This window comes from Sitophilus oryzae, unplaced genomic scaffold, assembly GCF_002938485.1.
Source record: "Sitophilus oryzae breed Bouriz unplaced genomic scaffold, Soryzae_2.0 scaffold_1179_pilon_pilon, whole genome shotgun sequence".
In the NCBI taxonomy this organism is placed as follows: domain Eukaryota; kingdom Metazoa; phylum Arthropoda; class Insecta; order Coleoptera; family Curculionidae; genus Sitophilus; species Sitophilus oryzae.
In genome coordinates this window covers 2241613-2253720 of record NW_022145814.1, presented here as the reverse complement: position 1 = coordinate 2253720, position 12108 = coordinate 2241613, and the positions used below count along the sequence as shown (strand labels likewise).

At 31.2% G+C, this 12108-nt stretch overlaps 1 protein-coding gene across 2 annotated transcripts in view; it reads right to left on the bottom strand.

The window, feature by feature from the left end:
* LOC115891341 (zinc finger protein Xfin) overlaps window positions 1–12108 on the bottom strand; it is a 40801-nt gene extending 28693 nt beyond the window's left edge. Inside the window, exons 1-2 of one of the 2 annotated variants that reach the window (XM_030911797.1) lie at window positions 11804–12108; window positions 1867–2085 (exon numbers count right to left, since the gene is read on the bottom strand). In XM_030911797.1, coding sequence (XP_030767657.1) covers window positions 1867–1962 — 96 coding nt within the window. In that variant the 5' untranslated portion in view covers window positions 1963–2085; window positions 11804–12108. Of the gene's footprint in view, window positions 1–1866; window positions 2086–7642; window positions 8158–11803 lie in introns of those variants that run through there. The other variant, XM_030911792.1, reaches the window with a different exon arrangement.

Sequence of the window (12108 nt, the reverse complement as noted above, 5' to 3'; positions counted from 1 at the left end):
CGAAAAAATGTTAACGCTTAAAGGAGAGCCTAATTAGGGCTGTGATTAGGGCTTTGTTGGGTGCAATAACAATCAATAACTCAACTTTCCCGGATATTCAACTGTTCCGAAACAACATTTTATAGCTTCACAGTTTCTCACACCGATTTGATCAAAAGCAAAAATGGATTCAGGCAGTTCGACGAAACAAAAAATGAGTAAACGGTAAGAGACTATAACTTGCAATATTAATGGTATATTTTTTTTTAATTAACTAGTGATTAAATGTTTTATGAACATCTTCTAAAATTATAATTATGTATCTTTAAAAAAATTCGTTATAACCGAAATAGCCCCAATTATGACACCACTAGCAAAACCGGTGAATAAAACTATACCTACTGTAGTCTAACTCATCTAAAAAGGTTTTTAGCTGGAATAATAAATTATAATACAAGTTAGACCTTCTGAAGATATCAAAATATTTACTTTTTTATTTTTACAATTTTCACAAATTATACTTCCTAACACTTTTAGAATAATTATATAATTTTTTTCGTATACTCGCTATTTAAACCAGTGTATTTGTATAATATACCAGTTGTTTATGATATTCTCCGATGGGGGAAGCACCAGCGGAGAATGCACCAAGCCTATAGCAATGGAGATATTTCTTTTAGAAAGTAATAGAGGGTTTTGTGTGTTAATTTCAAATCTATGACGAATGGATTTTGAAATGAAGAGAAATAATGAAATAATTATAAAATAAAATTTAAATTAGTTTTTTTTTCTCTCAAGAAAAGGCATTAAATTGAAGAGTTTACTAATAAGGGTTTACTAAGAACCGCCACTGGTACAAATAATTTTGTCCCCTGATTATAAGAGAGTATTATATTATGATACAGGAATATTAATATACCGGGTGCGTCTCAAAAGTGGCTCACCCCTATAACTTTTTTATTTTTTCAGGTAAAACAACAAGATTTAGAATGTTAGTATATGACATAAATTAGGATTATTTGACATATTCCATTGTTTTCCGTCACTTCCGGTTTCACCGGAAATTACTGCAACTTTCGATTTTTAAATAGCACCCTCGGTATTTTTTTTACTTCATTCGATAGAAAATGACACTCTGAATAGAATGACATGTCATATGTCAACTTTTAACATTTTCGCATATGGTTTATTTGAAATGCTAACATGCGGTTCATAACGACAATTTGACTCGAAATAGCAAAGTGTGTGGTATCAAATTATTCGTAAAAAATGCTTTTTCCAAATATGTTAATGATCCAGCCTCCTTCCATTTGAAAAAATTAAGATATGATTAAAAATACCATTTGGGCATCTTTTAACCAGCCAGGACCAGACACCAAAAACATTAGACGATCAAATCTATTTTTTCAAGGCTCCTTGATTAAAAATTAGTGTTTTTAACACACCCATGGCACTCTAGATTCAAGTTTAAAATACAATTTGTTTTTGAATGGATATGTCAAAAGTTGACATATGATATGTCATTCAAAAGGAAGTGACAGAAAACAATTGAATGCGTCAATCAATCCTAATTTATGTCATATACTAACATACCAAATCTCGTTTTTTTTATCTGAAAAAGTAAATAAGTTATAGGGGTGAGCCACTTTTGAGACGAACCCGGTATTTTAGGGTATATGGTCTGGCCCCTAAGAAAACATAAGATTTCGACAAACAATATTCAAAAAAATGATGCTTAAAATATCTACCACTATGATCTAGCATTTAAATTACCATGGTGGACAACAACTGTCACAACCATATTACAACCTTTCGCTGGACCTAATATTTAACATAATAGTAATAATACTCGTAATAATACTAATAATACACTGAATGGGTACTAACCATAACAACATTTTCATCGCTTCCGTTCCCAGCGAGTTGCTCGTAAAAGGGCAGATGCGGCTGAGGATTCGAATTATCGCCATTTTCTTTGGACATTCCGCTTAGCTGTCGAAGGGTGGCGTCCGATATGAAACATAATTGTCGGAATTCCAGACAAAATTCTATTTTGAAAAGACATCGGTGGCATATTACGTTTGGAAGTCCGTCGCCCTGATGCACCTAGAAAAACATTTATTAGAATTAAAAGCTATGGTGAATTATAAATACTGCAATTAAAAGTTATATTTTTTTTAGGCAATATATATGTCCTCTATTAAAAATAATTGATGGTAGTCCGTTTGTCAGCAAAATATTTATCTAATTATATTGTCAAGAAAAATGGCCTATCCGCCAGAAATTAAAAATGTATTACTGGTTGCCTGCACAACCGCAACGTATCCGCCAGAAATTAAAAGACTTTTTCAGGCGCCATCTTTTAGTCAAGTCGAGAAGTAAGGGAATCAGACAATAGAATTGTCTGGTATGAAGAAGTACGCTTTCAAAGGAAACACCCTTTTCTATAGGAGATAGACGAAAACTAATATCGGTATCTGGAGCTCAATTTTTATCAAAAACATGATGGCCAAAACCGCACATCGATATCTGTTACCGTTTGGGAGTTACGGGGTGTTTTGCAAAAATGTGCATTTTTAACAAATCGTTGTAACTTTTTTGCTATGAAATATTTTGTATCTGTAAGAACATTTCCAAAGCACCTTTTTACGTAGAATTTAATGGTTTAAGTATATTTTTTTAATTAATAATTTAAGAATTATTAACAGAAAATTTGATTTTTTATATGGGACACTCTGTATATTTTTAATTTATTGAAAAAAAAATACCTTTACAAAAATTTAGCATAATTGGTATTTTGCTCGATTTCTCTTAGAGATATAGAGTTTAAAAAATTGAGCTTTGAACAGCGCGGAAATGCAAAAAAATTCTATCTGTGAGCAGCAATTAAAACGAAAATAATATTTGCAATGAGAGATGCAGAATTTTATAACAATTTAAACCACATTTAACAAAATTAACACATTTAAAACTATATATATATAATAACAATAAAAATTAATAGCAAACCAAGACATGAGATTTTGCTACTGGTGTTCGACATGTCGACCATGTTCTGTTACGGACAGATGCCACAGTGGAACGAGCTTATGGGAGCGGTTGGACATGAGGTTTTCTTCTCAACACTTTTAATCCAAAAGACGAAAAAATTATTTTTATATACCGTAATAATGTATAAACAGAACAATTTTAAATTTTAATGAAAGAAAGTGGTTGGCTCATTACAAACCATCTACAGGGTGGCCTAAAATATAGTATGTTTTGGAAAAATCTTACAATTTTTAAATGCTTATAAACTTTGCCAAACTGTCGTGGAATGTTTTAGTTTTGATCCTTTTAAAAAGAAATAGCTTTAGATTTTACCACTGAAATCTAAGACTACTGATACCGTGTTATAAAAATATGGTAATTAAGGGCTTACATATATTTTCCTATTTAATATAATTTTGCTAATATCTTCGATTTGAAAGAAGATATCAAGATGCGGTTTTCACTGACTTTTTAAGCTTTCATTACTCTTTACTATCAGCTAAAATTACATATACCATCGCATTTATTTTTTTTTTTGAAAAAACGCGCTATGTTTGTTAATTTGCAAGACAGCGCCCCTAGCATCTACGTTCAAAAGCTTACTATTATTGTTTATATGGTATAATATAGAGTAAGAAACGGTCTTTTAAACGAGCCCCCGTTAGATGGATTCCGTCCATCCAGTCCGGAATTATTAATATTTAAATAAAAACAGATCTAACCTTCCCCCACCACTTTATTTTGGTAGATAGGGGAAAATGGTTCTAACAAAAAATATTCAGAATTTACTGAAGATTATGAAGCTATTATTTATAGTACCCCTTATATAGGCAAAGTTGTGTAAAAACTCCATTTTCTTATTTTTTTATAGCAGTTGCGCCCTCTAGCGGCCATTCTACAAATTTGAAAATAATTTCCAGCATTTTCTCATGGTCTCTTTAGTTATGAATATTTTTTTCCGCAAGCCTCACGGCTAATACTTTCCGAGATATAGCCGAGAGCTATTCTTAGTGGGACACCCTGTACCATAACTTTATTATAAGCAAAGAATATAACAGTAAATCAACGCACTAGAATATTTTTATTACAAACAAAAACCTCAACACTGCACTTTAACCCTCTTTTCTTTTTCCAATAGTTTATAAGTTTTCCATATATTTGTAGCACCCTGTATCTGTTTTTGATTTTAGCGTCATTTTGTATTTATCCAATTAATAATTAAATATTAATAAATTTATAAAAAAATAAAGATAATTTGACTCTAAAAATTTTAAATTAATTTATTGGAATTGAAAAGGTTTTTGATTTTAGTATAGCATGTATTAGTAATATATTAAATGGAAATTTTTAGAGGGGGGCAAGCTGGGGCAAGATGTTAAATTAGTTTCGTTATTAGAAAGGCTTAATCTACCTTGTGATATATATAAAGTCTTGGCCAACTTTGGCCATTTTTTTATTTTTCTACATACACATTTTTTTGCTACTAAATATAGTATTTAGCAGCAAAAAAATGTTTATGTGTCTCTTATATACAATTGTTCTCCCAAACTTTTGTGACTATATATATCTTTTATTTTAAAGTGAAAACAATCGTTTGCACTAATATGTATAGTTAAAAAAAATTATTAATGTCTTTGCCAGTTTTTATAAAACTAGGTTGTTTCACAAGAAATGAATACCATAATTAAGTCAGTGTAATATCTTCATTTGAAACTTTTCAAACAGATATATAATTAAAAATATTTTTTTGAGTTGGATAAAATATAACGGTCTGGACTTTAAGTAATTCAAATCTTCTACCAAAATTATTTAATTTAAAATTTTATTTTTAAGTCAATGTCCAACATTTTATATTGGGTCTTTCCACCGTGAGATGCAGCCGGGACCGTTTTTTGAACATTTCTCGCGGAATTCATTAACTCTGTGGGGCACATAACCGCTAAAATCTTTAATATGTTCTTTTAAGACCAGTGGTTCATTTGTGGTCATTTTTAATCCATTTATTACTACATTATTTTTTTTACTCTCTTTTTCTAATATTTCCATTACTCTTTTCATATTCCGCAATTCATCACGCACTTCAGAATTTTCCTTTCTAATTTCTGTATTTTCCTTTTTCATATATATATAATAATAGTAAATCGAGTTCCATTAAGCCGCGTACACACTTAGCGAACGCATATACGTTCGACCAAATCTGCACAAATGCGGTGATTTTGTTTGAAGTACTTTTTCGCTGTTCGCTGTTACGTACACACTTGGTGAACGCATCTTACATCTGTTTGCGTGCGGTAGTATTCTTTTTGAAGTACCGCCAAGTCAGCGAACGCAACCGCACGCGAACGTATGCGTTCGTTGCTATGTACACATTTCCCGAATTCGTTCGTTCTAAGCCATGCGGCCGTATGCGTTCGCTAAGTGTGTACGCGGCTTTAGAGGCAGATTATTAATAACTAGTAGGCTTTTTGGACCCCTTAAAGCCTACTAGTTAAAAGTGGCGGACTTATAAAAATTCTGTATTTCGAAGGGGACTGTAACAAAATATCAAGTGTGCTACATTTTTGGAAAGGTAATTTTAAGTTCTTTTCACTTAATTAAAAATATACAGGGTGTCCCAAATAAAAAAATCAAATTTTTCTGTTGATAACTCTTAAATTATATTATTAATTTAAAGAAAAATATACTAAAACCATTGAATTCTACGTAAAAAGGTGCTTTGGAAATCTAAAAAATAAAAAAGTTATAGGGATAAGCCACATTTTGAAACGCACCCGTATAAGATAATTATTAAAGTGTCTGCAGAACGAATCTCGGATCGCCCTATTAAAAGCCAAATCATTTCTATTTCATTATTTAAGGTAGCCCGCTGTTCCAATAAACCGCTGCAAACATCAGATTTTCTGTTTCATATTTTATCTTCGAATTCTAAAGAAATGCTGTATACTTATTTTGTTTCCTCGGTAGACTCAAGAATATAAGTTTTCATTTTAACAATAACACAATTTCATAGTCTACACCGACTAATATATCTGAAATATGATTATATTATTATTTTCAATACGAGTGATAACATACGATGATGTATTCCTCTATCATTCCAACATATTTTATTATAATATGATTATAATCTCAACCAGGAAACGCCATATACAGTGTCCCCGAATTGTCTTCACACGATGTAAAACTTATTTATTATTGACATTTTGATAAAAATGCATTTCTTATTGGTAGCTTCAATTTACGTAATAATAAAATATTAGAACCCAACGTTTTGGAAAGGGTGAAGATGAAAATCTAAAAAAAAACAAGAATTCTACCATCTTTTGAACTTTCTGACTCAGCAACCGTGCAAAGGATACTTCTCTTTCACGTCAAATGAACAAATCAAAACAATAATTAATAGGTAGTTTTCACTTTTCACAAATAACACTTTTTTCCAAGTAACTCTCTTAATTAATAAATCCTCTATTTGACTGGCTTAAGTATACCGTTTTAGAGAAAATTAAAAAACATGAAAATATATGGTTGAATATGATTTTTTCTTAAAGTCCTAAACATCTATCAAAGAATGAAATCGAAATTATATTGCCATAGAAACGCCTTATGATTTTTAGGGCTTTAGGATATCTTCATGTTTTTTTTAATTTTCTCTAAAACGGTATGAAAATTTGGAAAAGTATAAACAGGATTAACCATTTTAGAACAAGCAAAATGTTTTATGAAAAATGCATTTTTCTCAAAATGTCAATAATAAAAAAGTTTTTCCTCTTGTAAAGACAATTCGGGGACATACTGTAGAGCTTTTTCAAAATTAACTAAGGTCACCCTGTATATCTAACATTTCAAATTTATTGATAAGCCACCACGATACATCACAAATTATTAATCATAAATTCCGGGGAAAAGCAATAATTCAGTTAACATAAATGTATTACTTCTATCTTATCATATCTATCTTATTACATAAAAAAATATGTTTTACTTTTACACCGTACAGAATTAAACAGATCTTCTAGCGTATAGTAATAAATTAAAAAGATCTATTTAGTTTGTGGAGAAATACTAACAGAGATATGAACTTAACTAGCACTTCAAATATAAATGGACAAACAACCTAATTACACTTTATTTATATTTGAATGTGTAATCAATAAGCTCTTAAATTTACCGCGTCTTAGAAATGTCGGAATCGTCACCGGAAACGTCAATACTACGTTGCCAGTTTGTAATGTAATTCGCATGACAACGGAAATATAACCCCAAATAAATATTTCATAACATAAATTATCAATTTAACCAAATTATAATTTTTAATACAAGCACTAGAACACATTGTTCTAATAAGTAGTATAAAGAGAACAAAGTCTATAACGATATCAAAAAACTACTACAGCGTATATAAAAGAGTTGCATAAAATAAATTAAAAACACCAGGCAACAGTGTAAACCACCTCAAAATTTCCAATATGGACGATCATTAAAATTTAAGAAAACAAAGGAAATTGGGAGGTAATTTATCCTTATTTTCCGTCAAATACCACTAAAATATCGTACTTATTAATTTAGTCCATGCAATTAGTGAATATATTGCACCAATAAAGGCGATTTAAATCAACATAATATTGATACTTACAGATAATGCCGTGCAGTCGACGATTTTCTTTGATATACTCTTCTCTTTTCCTTGTATATTGTTAAAGATACCCAGCATAAAGCCGTCCTTTTGCAAACACAATCTGCATATAGTTGCGTAACTTCTCCAAGCATCGTTAATCACTTGTAAAGGCTCGTTTGTCTCCATTTTTGTTTGTAATATTCCGTTCGAGATCAGAGATTTTTCGGTCGAAAATCAACGTCAGAATAACGTCTTTCCGGACGCGTACGAAGCCCTGGCAACCGTAATGAGAATGAACTGGTGTGGGGCGCCGCCTCAACGATGGAAATGGGACTGAGGACGAATTTAGGGTGGGTGTCTTGACCTGCGCGTGGCCCCCTCATTGCGAAGCCTCGGAGACCGAGCGGACAGCTGCCACTTGGCGGGCTTTTTAAATGTCTACCTGGGGCCATGTGGTGCACTAAATGGGATCTGTTTCACGGTTATGCATTTTAAATAACGATAGTAACAATAAGTAACTGTATATTTTTACTGTGCAGAGGTTATTTAGGTGCATCAGGGTGCATTAAAATCTGTTCTGTGATTAAAATGCTTCTAAACTATCTCTGGATAAAGATGGGATAAACTATAAGTAGATGTTTGGTCAAATCTAGTAAAATGGTATTTTTTAGATGTTAATTTTTCTAGCTAAAACACAGTATCTAGATTACTTGATTTTGTTTTATTTCTCATACTACAGGGAATAATTAGTCTAATAATAATTAGTAACTAAAGCTCTTGATTGTTTTATGAGTATTTCAGTCTTTCACAGGTATTATTTCCTAACTATTTTTTTCTAGATTAGGGAGATCTCATGTGTAAAATGAGTATATTACCCTTAATAGTTCAGTAAATGAAGGTTGAAACCGCGGCCTAATTCGTCCACCGGGACTTTTCAGGCAGATTGTGTACCTTTTGGAGGAGTAGTTTTAGGGGGAAAATTGTAACGCCAAAGCTGACCGAGCACCGAGCACAGCTTTGGCCCAAAAATGAGTTTTCGCAAATATCTGCCAAAATATGTAATTTACAAAATTTTTCTTGGCATAAAATGAAGCTTACATAATTACCTACAAAAATGGTCCTTATAATTTTTACGTAGAATTAGCAGTTTTCGAGATGACCATAAAGTTAAAAAGAAAAAATAATCAAATACACAATCTTTTTGAAAAATTGTACATCAGTATTCCAGCCGGAGACGAATTAAGAAAATGTAATAACTATAGTGTTCTTGAAATAATTAATTTTGATTATTTGTATTTGTACGTTTTTTCAAAATTTCAATCAATTCGTATTCTCAAAATACATATTCTCAAAACTTTTTCTCTTGACTTTTTAGATGTTCAGTTAAGCCTCAGTTTAGCTCATTAGAACGGAACTTCAAATCTCATTTAATTTTAATATATCGCATATAAGAATTTATGGATTTTATTAAAAATGATAAGGCTTTTATTATTACAGCAACAAAAGAAATTAAAAATATTCAATACAGTTGGGGGGTTGGAATCTTTGGTGTTACAACAGCAAAATTAAACACTAATTCACCGCAATACACTAAAACACTTTGCTTTTAACACTGGACGCTCGTTTCGCTAACCATAAATTTGAAGCTAACCATCAGTTTTAAAAGTAAAGTGTGGTAAAGTGTTTAATGGAAATTACCGCACTTGAAGGGTTAAAGCCTTTTTATGCTTGTCCCAAGTAACATTTTTCGGAGCCTAAAGTTTTATTAAAAGGTAACGGATATTTATAAGACGTCTATAAGGAACCTTAACATTTATAAGAGTGTTTAAAGTCTTATAAGAACACTATTGGTGTTAAAAGTTTTGTAACACCTCGAAAAAATACCAAAATACTTGAAGTTTTATAATATTGCATCCAAAATGTTTTCGTTACCTGATTTATAAAACCTTTGGTATTGGTTACTTAAGGTTTTTTAAAAGGGTTTTATAGCGTTTTTAAAAACCTTATTATAAATCTTTTACTCTTATTATAAAACTTTTACTCTTTTACTATAGCTTACTTCGTAAAACCCTTATAAATCCTAAGGCACCTAATAAACATTCTACAGCTACTACAAAACCTAAAGAATTTTATAAAACTTATAGGCTCAGTAGCAACTCCTTTCATGTGTAGAATAGGGGGCGCTATATTTTTAGGGTTGGGTTATGCTTTATGTTCCTGTTTTGCTTTTGTAAATCAAAGATGGAAGTAGAAAGAAAAAATTGGAAAAAATTAAATACATTAGCAGTTTTTATAGAAAGTGCGTTAAAACCCGCGAAAATATTTTGGGAAGCACACCACCCACAACTACTAAAAATTACCAAAACTTAGACATTTCTCAAGAAGATATATTACCAAATACTTCGACTGAATCGACTACCACCGATGAAGGAAGGGACAGAGGACCTTTGGAAGAATGTATAGATTCAAAGACGGTGTTGATTTTCCATCTTCTGTGGTGTGGACAATTTTGAAGTGTATTGAAGGGTATTGTTTTAATTATTTTGATTAAAAAAATGTTTTGCAAAAGCCAAAGCGCCCGAAACAAAAAGTGGGGTTATAGTCAATGGTCAAGTTTCTATAAAAATCTTTTTGTTAACTTATAAAACTATTAAGTATCACAAAAGCACCTCAGGTTTTATTGGAAGAGCAAAATTCCCATGACACCTAGGGAAGTGTTATAAGAGTTTTTAAAGTGTTGATGATTACTTAAAGGCCCATATAAAACTAGAGGTTTTTAAAAGGCGAAATGGCGAACATGACGTCCTTTTATAAGGCGGCCATTTTATATTTGTGTTGTTGTACTTACACAAAAAAGAAGAATATTGCATTTTAAGCAATATTACCGAAGCTTTAAGACGTATTTTTTCAAAAGCATGGGCTTAAGAAATGTTGCGCAGTTTATTTGCAAAAAAAAACAAATCATGAGACTTAAATTTAATTTTTTGGTTTTCACAAAATAAATTATATTTGAGTTGACTAAACGGGGGCGCTTTAGTTTTAAGAAGGGTAAAATGTTAATATTACTCGATAAATTTTCCGTGCCAATAAAATTTAGTCCTCATAGAATTCTTACAGAGTATTTAAGTTGTTATGATAATTATTATAACACGCCATTTTCATCAAAGTGAAAATCCATTGCTGTCAACTTTAAACTACAAGCAGAATAATAATGACAAGGACTTGAAATAGAATATATTGCAAACAAACGTTGTAGAAAGAGATGAACTTAAAAGGGGCGTTTTTTATTTTGGTGTTTATAAACACTATAAAAGGAATATAAAGGTTTTAAAGAGGTAACGAAAATGTATTCCTTGTCGCTATAAAACTTATTTATGATTTATAAAGGTAAAGACAACCTCTTAGTTACCAATAAATGGAGAGTAAAGGTCACGTTAAAGGTTTTATAAGGTACTAAAATTCGGTCACCGTTACCTTTATAAGATTCTCCATTTAAGTGCTATAGGGGTGTTATAAGGGTAACGAAAACGTTTCGGGAACAATTGATAGGCTCTTAGGTTTTATTAAGTAGGTTATCGAAACGTAACCATTACCATTATAAAACAAAAAATGTTAGTTGGGGTGTATACTAAGTATGTTATATTTTAAAGTGTTTTTGTGTATTGTGAGGAATTAGTGTTTTATTTTGCCAAAAAATGTTCATTTAAAAATGATAAATAAACTAATAAAGCCAATTATACAGATTATACAGCTGAAACTTTTGATTTTGTTTTCTAGTTGTTTTAGATTTAATTGATTGTTTACTAATTTTGTTTTCAACTTTTTATTTTTACATAATTTTTTATAAATATCGAATAGTTTTTTTTAAGTTGACGCAAAAAGGCACAAAATATTGTTTCAAAATCCGATGGGCACATAAAATTTTACATTTAAGAAAAAAGGTTGCACTAGTGCTGTCCCGATTTTTTAAATACAAAAGGTGGCAACCTTGGGTCCAGAGGCTGTGGAACATGACTTATAAAATTGTGTATGACAATGCTTGTGATATCTGGCTTATCTGGCATCCGAACATATAATATGCGTTACAGCAAAGTTTTCTATTTTGTTTTCACATTGTTTGTGTACACTGATGTAAATAAGATAAGAAAATACTAAAGAAATAATTAATCATATAATTACCTATGACTAACCAATGAATTAACAATTAACACCTTCCAAATAACCACGCTAACCAACCCGCCTAACGTTCGATATGAAGAGGAGTTCGGCTCAACTTGTCTTGCGATAGCGTACGCTCACGTTAAGAAAAGGCCACCCGCACCAGCCCGCACTGACCATATCAATCAATGAATTTTTTGCAAAGAGCTTTTTGGCATCTTCGTTTGCTATATTATCTTCTATCACATCTGCAGTTTTATCGCAAATTCTGGCTTTGAAATGATAGATTGTCTTTCTTTTTGCAGATGCCTCCTTCAGTTATGAGT